This window comes from Seriola aureovittata, chromosome 20, assembly GCF_021018895.1.
Source record: "Seriola aureovittata isolate HTS-2021-v1 ecotype China chromosome 20, ASM2101889v1, whole genome shotgun sequence".
NCBI lineage: Eukaryota > Metazoa > Chordata > Actinopteri > Carangiformes > Carangidae > Seriola > Seriola aureovittata.
This window is the reverse complement of record NC_079383.1, coordinates 20,829,166-20,847,000: the sequence shown is the minus strand read 5'-3', so window position 1 is coordinate 20,847,000 and position 17,835 is coordinate 20,829,166. Positions and strand designations below refer to the sequence as shown.

Here is a 17,835-nt window from a genome sequence, read left to right as displayed (position 1 = left end):
CAGAGCTGAAACTGTGTCAAATGAAACCAAAAACAAGTGTCTGCACGAATGCGGATTCACAAGTGGAGTATTTGATGTGTATTGAAAGATCGAGTGAAAACATGGACAGCCACAGACCAAAGACAAAGTGTGCAAATTATGTTGGTGTACAAAAATGCCGAGTGCAAAATTACAGCTGTTTCCCCACTTCAATCAATATTTTTTGACAGACAAATCACATGAAGAGTCATCAAATTGGACCTCAAGGTCGCTTCAGTTGAGCTGAAATTTTTCCCTTTGAATGAAAAAGGTGCAGGCAATGAAACACATTCAGCATGCAAATTAAGATTATCAATGGTGATTACAGAACAGTAACTTTTATTATGACACAAATAGCGGCAGACTGCACTTGTGCACAGTGTAAACAGCGTTTGAGAATATTCTCATTTCTTCTGCACAGGAGCATCGTCCCTCACCACTGGGAACGCTTCAATTTCTTTGATGATCCGCTTAGCAATAACATCGTTGTTTGCTGAAACCATCCTTCGGGACATCAAATCGAATGGTCCGCCTGAAGTGTCAAACAAAGAGGGGGTGATAAGAGGGGTTTCACCTGCAGTCCGTTTTCAAAGAGCAAATCCTGCTTTCAGCCACAGTATCCACTAACTCTCATTCATTCATGATGGCTTGTTTAACTTTGCAATCAATTACGATGCTGTGTGATCAAGATTCAAAAGCATACACACCATCAACATCCAGTAATATTCCTCCAGCTTCTTTGACTATCACCGCACCAGCAGCGATGTCCCAGCAGTGGATCCCGATCTCAAAGAAGGCCTCCACTGCCCCCGACGCCACCAGACACATGTTGGTGGCAGCTGTCCCTGATCCACGGAGCCTGTCAGGACAGATCAGTTGGAGATGAATTAATTTAAATCAGCTACACTGCCCTACAAAAACAGCGAACTGCAACCACAGAGGCAGTGAAGGAGAGAAAAACGGATTTAAAGTTTTGTCGGGCTCACAAACTGTTTTTTTAATGCCTTAACTTTATGCTGGTTGTAACACCCGAAGAAGTAATTGCCATATACATAATGCGATGAGATAATCATCATGGTGAGCAAGGTTGGATGTGAGTTCATTTAGTTATGTTAAATAACCAAATGAGTGACCAAGAGGTTAGCTTATCAAAATTGTTATTTTACATTTACAAACTAACTAGTTTAACTAGTTAGTTTAAGAAAATAAAACTTTCTTGATTAACAATAATAAAAAATTAAATCACATCAAGCAATATAAACGTGAATTGAGTCAAAAGCTAAGATTGCAGTTACTGATACTCCACAGAGCTAGCTTTAGCATGTTTGAGCTTTAGCTAAGGCTAGCTGTGGCTATCTCACAGGCTAGCTCGCATTGGATACAGCTGTCTGCTTTAGCTCTCTTTAGTTCTGGTCTTGTGTACGCAACGCACGACCACTCACCCGTGCACGGGGATGCAGAGGATCTTCTGCATGGTAGAGAAGATCTTGGTTACTTTTTCTGGGCTCCTGTCGGTTCCATGCTCAGAAATGATAATGGACTTCTTGATTTCTGTAATTGCAGCATGTCAAAAGAGTCACCATTATGTGTCATTACAGGTGTCACAGTCACTGTTAAGGTACGTACACACACACAAACACACACACACACACACACACACACACACACACACACACACACACACACACAGTCGAAAGGTTAGACACATCATGCATATTGGATTTTTTACTAATTTATTCTTAGAACTCGTTCTTAGAAATCCTCGTGTTTCATTTTCAAATATTCAAATTAGTGTGTGGAAGTAGTGTAGTAGTACAATGTGTACTTTGACCGGCACTGCACATAAATATATGAGTATTACCTTGTACATCGGACACTTGAATTGCTTCGTCGTCGCAGAAAGCTCCCTTCCCCTTCCTTGCTTTATACATCTTGTCTTCCAAGCAGCTGTACACCACACCGAACTCCAACTGAAAACACATTTTCTTTTCAGCTTTCATGTACTAATTGTGAATAAAATGCTTTTTGTTTTGTTTTTGTTTTTTAAATGGTTGGTTTTTAAATTGGCATTTGATTTGACATACCTCCTTATTGACAGCAAAGGCAATTGACACAGCCACAAATGGGAACCTGTGAAGAAGTATCAGTTATTAATTAATGAGTTTTAGAGAAGTTGATAGACAGATTCTTTTTTACTGTTTGTGTAAGTTGTGAAATTCCCCATAAACGACTCATTCAATATGTTTTCTGTGTCTTTAGTCTGGCTCTGCTGGTGGCCAGAGGAGGAGAAATCTGCTCTGTCCTAATGGACAGGTTCTGAAACATCCCTGGGTTGGTTTTTAACCCCCCTTTAAAAACCACAGCTCAAAAAGTGAGATGTAAAAGTTGCAAATGGCTGTTTCGGACCAATGAGCTGAATCAAATGAATCGATCCGCGACACTATCAACCCATGCAGACACTGTGAGCATTTGGTGCCATGCTGTTTAGTTACAAAGGACAAATTACACTTCCAGTGCTTCTTTTAAAAAAGTACAACTGAGTTTGTCCGATAACCGAAAGTGTTTCCAGTAACACAACAAATTGTCCTCGTGGCATCTTACCCGTGTACAAAGTTTGTGGTGCCGTCCACCGGGTCAATGATCCACGTGGGTTTGTCGGTTAAGACACACGGCTCCCCCTTCGCCACCGACTCCTCCCCAATGAAGCTGCAGCACAGAGGGAACCAATGGTACAATGAGCAATATCAAGACAAGCCTGAGCAATGTTGTGTTTTTGTTACAAAACCGTACAAGCGAACATAATCATGGGTGTGTGTGTGTGTGTGTGGCAGTAAGCCTCACCAGTGTGTGCCTTCTCCGAATTCCTCTTTAAGAGACCCGATGATGATTTTCTCCACCCTCTCATCAGTCTTTGTGACAAGGTCTACAGTGGAGCTTTTTGTCATGACCCTTATTTCACTCTCCCCAGCTTTCCTAATTTCCTAAAAAGAAATGACACATTATTAGAATGTGCTTAGAAATTCATTACTAAGATCCTCAGGTTAAAATATAATCACAAAATCTCCCCAAAAAATTTCCCCCAAGTTCTACCCTTAAAGTCAGGTGCACATACACATGTAGTGCAAGTTGAAAATGTGCATGAAGGCAGGTGGATGGAAACCAACTTTATGATGCAGACACCGGAGGAGAAATACATTAAGAGGCTCTGACATACCGCTCCAGCTTTTCTTGCCACTGCAACAGCAAAGTCATACGCCTTCTGCCATGGGTCCTCCATTTTTTTTTTTTACTTCTTACTTAGGGAGAGCTGTAAAAAAAGAAAAAATAAAGTTTGTAAGAGTGCAACAATGAATCACACATGCATAAAAGTGTTATTCATATGACATGCATTAAAGCGCAAATTAAAGAAATATAAAACGATTGGAAGCTACGATTAGCGGTCGTCATAAAAGGTGTTAAAGCTCTGAGGCCAAAAAAAACAAAATACTACAAATGTGCGTGATTATCAAACTTTTCTTACAACACAATGAGTTACGTAACACTTCCTCTAGCAGCTGGCATCCATCTGTCTTGCATTGTTCTAAATCACAACCACATGCCACAAGATTTCAACTTGAAAGTCACTGCGATGAGGAAACAAACATGTTGCTAAAGGTGTAGGTTTGTTTTTTTTCTGGAAGCGGAGGCGTACAAGTTTAAAAAAAAAAAAATTGTCATATCACTATCAATTAAAATTTTATCATGTTCAGAAGCGCTGCAGGCAAAACTGGTTTCAGTGTTTACAGGAAGTATGTGAGCTGATGTGCAGGACAGCGTTATCGTGTTTCTCCAGGACAAGACACCACCCTTCAACCCACTGGTTTCTGCTGTTGTAGAAAATCACACCATAAGTCTTGCTACCAATCTTTATCTGCATTATCTCTGCTTTTAGAAATATCTTATTTCGCAGAGTAGAAGCTGCTTTGTGATGAATCCACCCAACATAAAGAGTTTAGAGATAAATCCAATAAGAAAAAATGACAAAAAAAGAGGTAATAAACAGTTATCCATCGGCTGTGTTGATAAGCACACACCTGTACACCTTTTATGCACACACACGTGTCATCCACGCACTAATGAAATGAATGAAAAACCTACCTTGTGAAGTCAGAGGGTGCTGTCAGAGGTAGCTCCTGGATGCTAGTGCACCTTCTTTTGAAAAACTTAACTTTAAGTTGCTTCACTGCAGAGATGAGGAAACTCAAAAAAAAAAAAAAAAACTTGGCTGGCATGACAGAGTGGGAAAAGTACTAGCACCGCCTTCATATGTTTCCCCATAGCAACCCCAAAGAGAGAAAAAAAAACATTCTGTTCTCATGAGGGCAGACCTGCAACAACACGATGCCGCATTGTGGTCGACACAAGTGGTGGAAAATTTTCACGCATTTTAATGGTAATTCTTGTGCGATGACTAGAGCGTGTAATGCAGAGTCACAGGAAGACACACCCTGCTGTGCACGTCTGTGTGTCACACATGTACATGCATCAGCTGACATGAGCAGTAAGTAAACGTTGAACAATGCAGCGGGAAAAAATTCCATCCTCTCGGTGTTCATGTCAGCGTGTATTGACCTAAGTCTTGATTTTTCCGAAGCAAAAACCCATTCACATGTTTTGGAGAAATTAAAGAGTACACTCCGGCTCCTGACGTGGTTTTAACATGGGATTTGGCGTGACAAACAAAGCTTCCTGCCAGTTTTATATCTCCCAACACTTTCACTGCTTGAGTTTTCTTTTTATGTTCCTTTAATGTATTCCACTGGTGGAAAATACTTTTAAAGGTCCCCCGGTGAGTCAGTTTAGATTATGTGTGTGTGTGTGTGTGCATGTCCATTTTCTCTCCGTGCCTTTTGAAAGTTGGATATAGTCTCTGCAATATCAGTTAAAGTATATACGCTGCAGATGCACAGATCTAGACGTGTCTGTATCTACATTCATATGTCCGGATGCCAACTATCTTATCTGTTTTCCTGCAGCTGTTTTTCTTTTGACAGGTAAAAACATGCCGTTCATCATATCACACTTTAAGGTGTGGTAACGACCGCTAATTAATTCTCCTCAAAACGAAGAGATACTGCAGCGTGGAAATATCAAATGAAAATATTATGATTGAGTCGAATTCACAGCAGCTAAAAATGTACAATAAAGAGTATTTAAGTCTTGGATACCACCCCCCACAGATGAAAACTACTCTCTTAATCCTCAAACTACTCAACATGAAACCCCAGACAACTATCTTGCAGGAAGTCATACCTTGCTGCAAGATGGATTGTGCAATTAGTGGCAAATGCGGCAAGTTTCATGAAATTTACAATTTGTTTCCTAATTGTTCATTAGGCCTGAAATGTATTGATAATGCTTCGTTTAGATGTTCAAGAACAGGTCAAACATAAGTTAAGGCAACAACACTTCACCCAGGTGAACAATAAGTTACTCTCTTTCCAATTTTTGTAAGAGATAATAATTTTAACACAGAAGTACAGACTCTCACTAAATAATGCATTAGACTCTGCATTGTCTGATGCTTCTGTCTGTGCTAAGAAAAAGAGAAAAGAAAGAGAGAAAAAAAGGAAGGGGCTCGTTCAGACATGATGCTCATCCACTGCCACACCTTGCATAACTCAAGTTTATGTGTGTTGAAATACCCTGGCTGCATTTCTCCTGTTTGCTATCGCACCAGTAACGACAGGATGAGTGCTAGAGCAAATGTTTAAGTACGACATCAGATCCTCTCGAAGCAAGTTCGTCACCTGATATTGCTCTTCGTGCGATATCAGTTTTGTTTAACAGTGATAAAGGATGGCAGATGACACTGTCATCCTAGTACATCGGTTTCTGGATTCGCTAGGAATTGGATGCTCAAGCTGTGCAGCTAAAATAAACAGGCCTCTGTTGAATTTAACAGATCAGTATGGGGTATCATGGAAGGGGGGATTTGTTGAAAGTTTTGTTTGACCGAGAGCGGCAGGAGAGCAGTTGTCACCCTGTTGTCCCAGTTGTGCACTAAATATAAGACGCTCTCTAAAATGTTAGGAGACAGGCAGAGAGGAGTAATAGGACAAGCAAAACAAATACATCAGTCCTGCTGTCTTCCCTGGCAGATCCGTTATGAATAATTTATCCGAGATGGCGGATGTTTTGGATGTTTGGTTCCTCCAGAATCACAGCTGTAACTGAGGCCTGCCACGACGCTGAAGTTGCTGAAGGTCAGCGGTGCACCCCTGAAAGATGAGCAGGAGCTTCAGACAGGGTTCCTCTAGTCACCGAGCCCCTTCAGAGGTGTATTATTCAAAGGAGTCTACAAATATTCAACCGGCTCTATGAGGCTGTAATTAGGCACAAAGGTGCTTTGGGCTGAGAGCTAATGTCAGCATGCTAAAATGCTCACAATGGCAACGCTCACATGCATAAACCCAAAAATTATTGGTCATAAACCGAATATTACTAAAGGACAAATTGCAATTTTCACAACGTCAAAACGTCAGAGGATGACACAAAGTTATTCCATTTTATCCGCAGGGGAACATGAATGTCTGCGCCAGATTTCGTGGCAATCCATCCAACAGTTGTTGAGGCAACCTCAGGAAGAGTCTGGGGATTCATCCTCCGGTCTCCGTGGATGTATGTCCGAAAACTTTCGGGGTAAATCATCCAACGGTCGTCAAGATATTTCAATCTGGACTAGAATGACCGACCGACGAGCCATCCTGTGAGCGTGGCTGAAGATTAGAGGGTCTCCAAAGTATTTTCAGAATCTGAGTTTCACATGTTCTATGTCTGGCTTTAAATGGAGATGAGAAATTAGTGTTCTGAAGGATGCAAGAGCAAGAAAAGAATCTTTTCTGCCCGACTGCTTAATACAACTTTAATGTAATATACAAGCTGGATAATGAGTGATCACAATGACTTGATGATGGATGATTAGAGGCACTTCTTCTAAAGACCTCTTCTTATTCGTCAACGCCACGTTTTCTTGGGATCGATAATGACTTGAGGGCCGACAATAAGATGTGGAATTCAATACTGGGAAATTTGGATGTAAGTCATGGAAGTCGTACAAGTCTAGAGCCACATTCATCTTCATGAGCTGATTAGAGTTTAATTCAAATGAGAATCTGATATTCTCATACAGGATCTACATATCTTTGTCCAATCCATAGTTGTGGTCAGACAGAGAGGCTGCCTCAAATTTCCCTTCTCTCTTTAGCAGAGGGGAGAAAACGCTGAGGGCAGTCACAAGGTTTATATTGGTCATTAAATGTCATTAGTTTTGCAGGTATTTCAGAATCACAGTCGGCTTCATTGCCTAAGGAATTTGACTTTGGTTTTTAAGGAGACAGCATAAACATAAACTATTATGCGCATACGAGTAGAAGTCACTGTCCACTATTTCTATAAATTGCAAAACAGACAATAGTGCAAGAGTGCAGAGGTTTTGTTGGTTTATATACATACAGTAGCTGGTTATACAATATATGTGTAGTAAATGCATGTATACATTTCTATATACAGTATATACTATGTTTAGATTTATATTTGAAACAGCAACTGTTTTATAACTTGTAGGTACGGAGGATGTTTTACTGACACAGGGATTGTTTTCTGGTATGATATGTGATTTGACTGTTCAGAAGGATCATGTCACAAGAAACTTTTGTCATAACTACTTGATAAATTAAAACATAGACCTGTTGCAAGTGTTACATGGAAAGTTAAGGGATCACAAAAGTTATTACAGTTCATCCTGTGGGGAAATTTCATGGCAAGGGAACAGGATTAATTGATTGGGGAACATTGGATATAAATTCTTTGAGCCAATCCAGCTAAGTAGATGTTGATATATTTTGCCAGATGAATGGAAAACTTGAACCTGCTGGTGGCGCTAGAGGACAAGTCAGGATCCCCAGAGTTATCATGATTTATCCTCTGGGCACCTTGAATGTCTGTAGACATTGCACCCGCAAAATTTCAACCTCATGGTTTAAATTCTACAGAAAAAAGTGAAGGGATCGCCAAAGTCAGTGGGAGAACCATGAATGTTTGTAAAAATCTTCATGGAAATTCAGTCAGTAGTTGTGATATTTCGGTCTAAATCAAAGTGATGACCTAACGACTGAAAGATAGCATTGCCCTCCCAAAACCAACGCCGCTAGTGTGGCTAAAAATATATATGAAGAGAGATGGAACATCAAGCCAAAGGCAGAGCACAAAAAGACATACTGAGGTACCGAAACAAAACTGACAATGTAATTGGAACAAAAACCAAAACAGAAACAGAAATTCAGAATAAAGGCCTAACTGAGGCTGTTCTGAAATATTTACAGAGCCTGACTCTATAATCTCCAGGGACTCATTTTTGGGATATATCAGGAAAACACAGCCTTGCCAGTTTTCAAAAGAACAATGGTTGGTATTTCCTTACTGGCAACAGGGACGTACAGTAAAAGTATGAGGACCTGGGTCTTGGTTCCGTTAATGAGCAGGTAAACAAGTAAAGAAACATCAAAAATCAAAAAGAAATCTAAACAATGAAAAAGATTTGTTGAGCAGCTATCGGAATAAAAGTGGTGTTGACAGAAGAGGACTTGGCTTTCAGCTGGCTGACTCCGGAAATCAATCCCAACGCTGGTGATTACGTCTGAACCCCCTGCTGCAGACTAACATGGACCATTGATTTCAGTAGAGGTGGTGGTGGGGGGGGTTGGGGGTTGGGGGGGGGTCGGGGCTGTGCAACACTGAAGAGCTGGGTTTGCTCAAGTAAAGTGCTTTAAAACCATTTGTTAGTCATCAGCAAACACGAGCTGAAAAAACAGAGAAAATAGTCCATGGAGAGGAAAACTCTGGGCTATTTCATAGAGCACATCAGCCCGGGGGGGGGGGGGGGGGTCAGTCCACCCCTCTGCATGTGCAGCATCTGCAGCGCTGACTGAAAGGGCAGGGGAAATGCAGTGGAGATTTTACATGGTGTAATGGCTGTGAATGCTTTTATCTCTCTACTAAATCACAACGGTAGCAGTCTGTGTTTTTTTTAGTGTTCTCTGTTTATTTGGTTTCCTGTTTGTCACAAGAGACTTCCTTTTTTTTTTTTCTTTTCTTTATAGACTTTAAAAAAGGAGAAAAGACAGTTTTCTCATTTTTCTAGGTCAAAGCGAATATGGACATTTATTTATGTCCTGAACACTTGTTTGATATAGGCTGATGTTGGGATGTCACTGAGATGTTTAGGAGCCTTGCAGGAGATTGAATACAAGGGGGATTCTCCGCTCTTTAAAGAGAATTGTAGATTATATCAGGCTTGACAACATATGTGCCTGACATGGCAGCTTCTTCTTGAGTAGCAGAGCTGTACAGGAACGTCTGAAGGAGGAAGTGTCTTGACAGATTTAAATTGCATTCCCATTTGCTAAATGTTTCACTGGTTTATATATACATGAATCTGACTGGGAAGACGTCATGACACCGAACTCCCATAATCAGTCAAGGAAACTGAACATCCTATGTCAGCGTTTATTCTGCACAAGTCCTGTTGCCAATTATTGTCCTCAAGTATATGGGCAATGGCTAACATGTACATGCATGCTGACACATGTCTCAGCAGGGCTTTAATGGCATGAAATTGTGGTGTGTAGAAGAGTGGCTGAGCACAAGTAGGGGATATTTATAGTGCTTTTTTTTTTTTTTTTATTTGCTGCTTTCATTACATTCTTACAAAACTCACTTTTAAAACATGCTGCACACAATTTCAGTCTAATAAAGAAGCAGTTATACAATACAGAAGTTGAATGTACATAGTGTTTGCTGTACATTTTGTGTACATAATAGTGCAAACCAAAGAGTATACTTACTGTATAAATGAATGTATCTATACACACAAAAAAATACAATAACCTAAGAACAGAAAAGCAATATTATTGGTCAAACCCTGCGCTGGAGTGAGGTATTTTATCAGTTCCTTGCTGTTGTTCTGGCTGCATCATTCATATCAATAAATATAAATGATAAAAAAATGGCTATGTGATTAGACACCATAAAAATTTGTGTATCGTGACATATAGATTCCTTTATCACATCCTCTTCATTACTAATAATGTCATTACTGAACAGAATAAAAAAACCTGAATCTGTGAATCACTAAGTGCAGAAATACAACAATGACTCAAAACAAAAGCAGGAAGAAGGCTGGAAGTCTAAGCGCTGAGTATTTTAACAAACCCACTCAGCTGGTGTTCAAAAGGTAAGTTCATCCTTTTGGTTCTTAAGGCAAAAACAGAATCCCGACCTGTTGAATACCAAAGATATGAGTGTGTTTAAATGACTTTTCGCCCAGAGGAGTGTAGAAGCTTACTAGTCGTCCTTGTCGTCCCTGCCGACGTTAAACTCCGTTATCTCCTTCGCGATGCGTTCTGCTATCGCTCGGCTGCTGGCCACAATCAGCCTCCGAGACATCAGATCAAAGGCTCCACCTGGTTAAAAGGAGAAAATAATAACAGCTGTAATAAAGTCGAAAGTCACCTAAGAGACTTGTCATTTGGTCTGTGGTGAATTTTAAGCAGTGCATGGTTTAAACAAAAAAGTGTGTGCAGCAGTAACCTGAATAAAGCAGCTGACGGCCCAAAATGCACCGCTCCTGTTTTTCTGTGCTGTCAGTGGAGCTGAAGTGATTAATCTATTAGCTGATCGACAGAAAACTAACCTGACGATCAAATAATCATTCAAGGCCAAACTTTATCCAGTACCAGTTTAAAAAAATGCAAGGACTTGCGTCTTTTCTCTTTTTTTATATCATTTCAAACTGAATAACTTTCAGGTTTGGACCGTTGATTTGACACAACAAACAACTGAAGATGAGAAAATTATCTGAAAAATTATCAATAAGATAATAGTCATTAGTTGCAGCCCTAGCTGTTGTGCTGAAGGATTGATTTGTGTGTCTAATTTCCTCAATTACATCCATCATTATGCTGACACATTTGTTGTGAAGTCTCTCGTTTCCTGACAGAATATATTTTTTACATAATAGTCTCGCACTGTTTACTTTGGGTTATTGTTTTTCTTCTTCTTCTTTTTCACTGTAAACAAACTTAAATCTGAGAAGTTACGCAGGTTCCTGCACAGCAAAGACACAGAGAATCTACAGAGTTTCTGCAGGACACACAGAGTCAAATTTCAGTCAAAAGACTTTTTAATACCTTTTTAAATTCCACAGAGTGGGACACTTAACACATAACTATTCATCACTGATAGAATTTAACAATTCTAGTCATTATGCCGACAACTTTCTGGCTAATTGCGCCTCTTAATCAATGATACAAACGTGTGTGTGTGTGTGTGTGTGTGTGTGTGTGTGTGTATAAAAGCAGATTAGTAAAAGTTTGGGCAATGAATATATGAGATCACGGTCTCTCTCCCATTTTCAAATTTCATATGAGATGGGATCAGGTTTTGAGAAGAGCAACTCATAACCTTCAGTTATTGTCAGAGGAGGACGGGGGGGCAATAACTGACTGGACGGAGCTGTTTCACCTCACATCACCCCTGTGAGATGAAAGTGTCTTGAAAATTGTTTGCACCACCACCTATACGCCCTCTATTATTGTACATTTTCGAAACACAGAAGGGGGTGTCTCTGCAGAAATCAAGGGTATGGTGGCTCTTTTTATAGCACCGCAACTGTCAACAGCACGGCTTCGACTTGGCAAACACTCATTAGCAGAGTCCAGTGCAGCTTCTACTGCATCCTAAATCTTTCACCAGCTGTTATGGTCGGTGGCAGTGTTGCTCAAACTTAAGATCACATTTCTCAAATACTGCTGCTTCCCATTTTAAAAAGCAAAGCCGGTAGCTTCCCCCTCCTCGTCTCCGACTGCATTTCACAGCCATTTGTGAGCAGAAAGAGACAGAAACCAATAATAACGAGAATTAGTAGCAATTAATTATTCATAGGCATTAATAACTCCTCTTTGCTTTGTTCTATAAAGCCATTTTCTACAGCAACACTGCCGTTTTTCCACAAGTCAATCACCCTGTTCATCATTATTATCATCATCATCATCATCATCATCATCCTTTCATCAAGTATCTCAGCAGCCTTTGAAAAGTTTCACAGACGCGGTGTGTTCGAAGAGCCCACACTTTCCCAGCAACTCACCTGAAATGTCCATGATAACGCCTCCAGCTTCGGTAACGACCGCCGCCCCTCCGGCCATGTCCCAGCAGTGGATGCCCATGTGGTAGTAAGCATCAGCCGAGCCGCACGCTACCAGACACATGTTGACAGCTGCGCTGCCAGGGGAACGGATTCTGTGGATGGAGACGGGATGTTTGCTCCGCATTTGGATGTACGTGAAGTCCAGATGGTTTAGTAAAAGTTTAGTGTGTGTTTGTGGATGTTTAAAGTTATAATCCTCACAGGATTCATGAAATCAAACTCTAGCATTTGGTATTCAGCTTCTGTAATTATCTCTCTGGTTGAAGCGTTTTTATACACATGTTTTGGTGTAAGTGTTTTGTTTTTTTTGCTTTTTTTTTCATTGTGGCAGTACTAATGCAAACAGGAAATGTTCTCCTGCAATTTTTTATCAGAGCTGAAAAATTCCTGAAAATGCAAACAGAAATTTTAATACTGCTGCTGCTTCACATCAGACAAACCAAGCCATTAGAAAATGTCACATTGAACTCTGTGACAGGCTTTTTTCACCATTTTCTGTCTTTTTACAGACTAAACAGTTTGAGATTGGTATTGATTAATTGTAAAAGAAACGGCAGATAAATCAATACATAAAATAGTTTTTGCATCAGTGGACAATATCTACAATTTTGAAAGAAATAACAACAACAAAAAAGGAGCAGCCACAGTGAGCTGAAGGGTTACAGGTGACATAGCTCCTCAGTGGGTAACAGGTTTTACTGTGTCTTGCTGTTATGTGAGAAAGTGTTCACATTGTGTGCAGCATAAAATCAGACAGTGGTTCATAGCATGATGGGAAAAAAAGGCCAATTACTGACCGACTTCTCCTTTAAAATTTCATAAGTTTGGTTTACACTTGTTGTTCTTCTGTTGTAGTATTATTATTATTATCATCATTATATGTTTGGTGTTGTATTAAACAACTACAGTTGTCACGGAATCAAACAGGAGTGAGATGTTAAGGATTACAAGTGGTTCATAAACACATATTTACCCATGTACAGGGATGGTGAGGATGGCCTTGATGTTGGCCAACATTGTTTTGAATATCTCGGGATCCTTCTTGAAGCCCATTTCTGTCAGTACCATAGACTGGCTGATATCTTGGATGGAAAAAAAAAAAAAATAAATAAATTATGACCATTCAACAAATGACAACCTCATTAAAAAGCCAGGTTGGAAAACACAGATATCACAGTGTTTAACTACTGCCTCTGAGATTTCACTGTGCAGAGCTGTTATTGCATGCAGAGAATCTTGCTGTAATTTTACTGCTACCTGGTGGACTTCTTGCAAACTACACCACCAAAGCCTGATGTGATAATCAATATTCACCTTCTTGTCCAGACACTTTGATAGGGACTCCATTGCAGAATGCGCCTTTCCCTTTCCGTGCTGTGTACATTTTGTCCTCTATGCAGCTGTAGACAATCCCAAACTCTATCTGAGACCAAGAAGCAGCACAGAAAATAGCAGTGATTAATGCGGTGTGGGAGGAGCGCCAAGAATAGAACAACAGCCATGTAAATAGAGAAAACTGCTGCACCACTGATCAGATATTCAATTGCTATGTTAATGCATCTTATAATTAAGACGCTACAGTGTCATTTACTTGTGATCACAAAAGAAAGAAAGCCTACCTCTTTCTTCACAGTGAAGCCAATTGATATAGACACAAATGGGAACCTGCACAAAAGAAATTTACAATATAAAACATTCGTTTAATGAACTCCCTGTAGGTTAAAGCTCAGAGGAATCAGTTTCTATTATCAGTTCAGCTTCATCTACGTTGTCTAATTATCCCAGACAGAGAGGACAAGCCAAGAGAGAACCTAATTAAAAGATAAAAATAGTTAAGGAGCGACAAAGATAAAACTGATCCAGTGCAGTATCAGTATCGAGTTTCTCAGTGGTTCATACAGTATTTAAGCGCAGGCAGTAGCACCTGTGAACAAAGTTGGTGGTACCATCAATAGGGTCGATGATCCAAGTGGGATCGTCAGTCAGAACACTTGGTGCACCTGCAGCTACCGACTCTTCACCTATAAAGCTTCAAAAATCACAAAGACAAAAAAGAAACAAATGGTCATTTATAGTCATGATGTATCAAATAAAATGAATGAAACCATTGACACCTGATAATGTCTACCAGTTTTCTACTTGTCCGTAATATGTGACATTATTTTCAGCACAGTTTCTACCAGCCTGGATGCAAGGCTGTAGCTACCGTGGAGTACACTGCGGTCATGTCCTCAGTATTTTTATATCCTTTTGGGCGTTTGAGAATCTTGGAGATAGTTTACATCCTGCAGCTACACTCAGTGTAGTGTTTTTAAAGTATATTTTTGGGCTTTTTATGCCTTTAATGGACAGTATAGTGGAGAGTGACAGGAAACAGGGAGGCAGAGAGAGGGGGAATGACATGCAGCGAAAGGCCGTCCGATGCGGGGGGGGGCGACTGCAGCGAGGACTGTAGCCTCTACACATGGGGCGCCTGCTTAGACCACTACGCTACACGACGCCCACTCAGTGAACTTTTGACAGATTGATTCCAGTATCTTAAGACTCCATATTTAATTTAGTCTACTTTTAGGCAAACATAAATAAAAGAACCAACAAATAAATAAAAGCCTCAATCAGTATCATCCCAATGGAATTTTACTTCTGTCAGGCTTTTAGATCTTCATATGTACAATTAACAGAATAAATAAAATGTTTAAAATCCAAATTATTAAAATTTAGACACTTTATTTTTGTTTGTTTGTTCGTTTGATTTCTTTTGTATTTGGGTTCTGGCTTATGACATTAATATTTGAACAAGCATTAACAATTAGACCAAGCACGAACTTGCTTGAAAACCATCCAGATGATAGAAAACTGCTAAGAAAAAAGTGAAATAAGTGAAATTAAGCATTAAATAGGATGAATTAGTAAAAACTAAACAAGTAAATAAATTAGAAACAGCACAGAAATTAGGATGTTTTAGAGACTGAATAAAAATATACAGATTGTCCTTGGTAAACTACAGTATGATCAAGTAGTGCAGATCCCATCTCTCATGTCCATGTACCTGTGTGTGGGGTACTTCTCCTTGATGGAGGATATAATAAGCTGCTCCACTTTCTGGTCCGTCTCGGTCACCAGGTCGACTGGTGAGCTCTTCTGCATGACGGTGATGTCCTTTTGGAGCGCCTCACGGATCATCTGGCAGAAGTACGACAACAACAAACTCAGCGGGGGAATATTTTTTTTGGATGACTAACCACATCTGCAGTTACATACTGTTGACGGGTCAGAAATTATAAGGTGTAAGCTCCAAAGCCCAAGAATATTTATGTGTTGTCTTTATCGTGTTTATTACACATTACTGTAACTTTCTCCAAAACATAACTCACATTCAGTACAAAAAAAGAAAGACTTACTCTTTGCAGTCAGAAGAGTCTACTTTTTATTTTTCTTCTAACAAATCAGTTCCAGACTATGGTGACATCCTGTACATGCATGCATCAGACTCACTACTTTATTCTCATTCTGACTGTTGGATCACAAACTCATCACTGTAATTTACGCATTAACTGGAAGGACGTGACTGAAAACACACAATAAGATTCATCTTTAAAGCTATTCTTGGTAAATTCCCCTTCTACCTCAATGAAATATTTCTCCATTCTCAAAAAGCTGTCTGACCAAATCATCAAAATGAATCCCAGTGTCTTTTATGAATTTGGCAAAACCGCATTTATCATTCTATGCTGGAAGAATTGACAAGTCAAACTTCCTTTGGAAACACTACATTCAGTCAAAGAACTTAAACACCACATTCAAAACATGACTCATAAGGAAAGTAGCCATTTTAAACTGTCAAACTCTCCCTTTTATGCTTTTCAGAGGTGAGGTTATTATGTTATTGTAAATCAATTGTGTGATTAGTTATGTGCAATGCCATTCTGGCTAGGGTTTATCTTGTAAAAGAGATCATGTATACAAATATTATGGTTAAATAATGGATATAACGTTTATAATTGTACTAAGACATGATACTACTGCTGACACAGACATAAAAATGTATGTACAACATTAATCCAGCATGGCTAATGTTGTACAACACTTACACTCAAAGCAAATTAATTTGCAGACCATACAAGGAAAAAAACAGGTGCCTCCTTACCTCTCCAGCCTTTTTGGTGACCTCCAAACAGTGGTCCATACACTCTTTCCAAGGATCACTCATGTTGATATGGAGGAGCAGCAGAAACACTCACAGATAGGACGAGACTTTAAAGGGAGTGTAAACACTTACAGAGGGATTTAATTAGCGTTTTAGGCTAATAGTTGTCTTGGATACAAGCCGTGAGCTAGTGGCTTGAAAAAACTACGGTTGATAAATAGGAGATCTGTGCGGCGCGAACGATAGCTGTTTAGCTAAGTTAGCTCCCTATGCTAGTTAGCTCTTAGTTTTTACAAGGGGGAAACCGGAATAAACAGGCCCTGAGTTTAACGACAACCACGGCTTGAGATTTGAAACTAACGGTTTTGCTAGGCTGCTTTGTAATGAGTCTTATTTAACGTTAAAAAGAGCTACAATACTAGCACAGTTTCAATGGGGTAATGCTAACACACCCACCTCCGGATAGGCTGACTTCTTCAGTGTTGACATTTAACTATGAGAGGGTGGGACTAAAGGCAACTCTCACTCTCATTGGTCAATCACTGCCGCTTGGATGCGAAGTCGCCGCTCTCATTGGCTGGGAAGCCTGTCATTCATCCTATAACATGAAATTCACTGGCAGTAGAAAGTTCAGTTTTCCACTGAGAAAAAAAGTGCAAACAACTCAACACTTTCTTTCAGTTACACACAGAAGAAGAGTAAACAAGAGTGGTAGATGTTCTTAAACGTGAGTTTTGCAATTGACTTTCATTAATTAGACACTTTTAATCATTAGGTTTATGAATATGGATGTTACTGGGGGGTTGGACGTTTAAATATTGATATTTTACATAAACTTTAATTGTTTTTTAGGGTGTTTTAGATTAATGCATATAATAGCATATAGTTTTTTGCTGAAAAATGTACACGTTATATGAGGAGGTGTGGAGGGTTACCATGACAAAAATCACTATGAATCAGTCACTTGGTTTAAAAAGTGTACATGTGATAAACATACAAAACCCCTTTAGTCCTGAAGGTGGCAGCAGTAACAGAATGATGATGATGATAATGCACATATGTTGGCTGCCTCTTATGGAGATGTCAAACACAAGACATGATGCATACAGACTTTTAGTGCTGCAGGTGACACTTAAGCTTGAAATCCAAGTCAAAACCTGTTCCCCACAAACCTGATGAAGCTTAACATGCAGATTCCTGTGTGTGCAATTGCATACATTAACAAAATGAACTTCTTGCTTCTTCTCTACATGAAAGCTAATTCACTGCCCCCTCTCCTGGGCTGAGATGACAAGTTAAACCTGATGAAATCAAGAGAATACCAAGCTGAAAAATATATAAGAGACAGGAAAAATAATGTCTGTTGACATACAAATGGCTTTTATTACGTTACACATTCTCCTCTTAAAATGATCAAACCTGC

At 39.6% G+C, this 17,835-nt stretch overlaps 2 protein-coding genes across 2 annotated transcripts; both read right to left on the bottom strand.

Annotated features, from left to right (window-relative positions):
• Positions 1 to 65: 65 nt before the first annotated feature.
• On the bottom strand, positions 66 to 4,299 carry LOC130160891 (inositol monophosphatase 1-like). The gene is made up of 9 exons (XM_056363665.1): positions 4,156 to 4,299; positions 3,233 to 3,325; positions 2,860 to 2,999; positions 2,620 to 2,724; positions 2,103 to 2,148; positions 1,880 to 1,988; positions 1,461 to 1,569; positions 726 to 877; positions 66 to 550 (listed from the first exon to the last, which is right to left on the bottom strand). The coding sequence occupies exons 2-9, from the start codon at positions 3,293 to 3,295 to the stop codon at positions 423 to 425; spliced, it is 852 nt and encodes a 283-aa protein (XP_056219640.1). The 5' UTR covers positions 3,296 to 3,325; positions 4,156 to 4,299; the 3' UTR covers positions 66 to 422.
• A 5,413-nt stretch (positions 4,300 to 9,712) lies between these two features.
• LOC130161607 (inositol monophosphatase 1-like) lies at positions 9,713 to 16,905 on the bottom strand. Its single transcript, XM_056364991.1, has 8 exons — positions 16,413 to 16,905; positions 15,315 to 15,448; positions 14,190 to 14,294; positions 13,885 to 13,930; positions 13,580 to 13,688; positions 13,239 to 13,347; positions 12,206 to 12,357; positions 9,713 to 10,520 (listed from the first exon to the last, which is right to left on the bottom strand). Exons 1-8 carry the CDS (start codon positions 16,473 to 16,475, stop codon positions 10,402 to 10,404), a joined length of 837 nt encoding a protein of 278 aa, XP_056220966.1. The 5' UTR covers positions 16,476 to 16,905; the 3' UTR covers positions 9,713 to 10,401.
• Between the last annotated feature and the right edge of the window lie 930 nt (positions 16,906 to 17,835).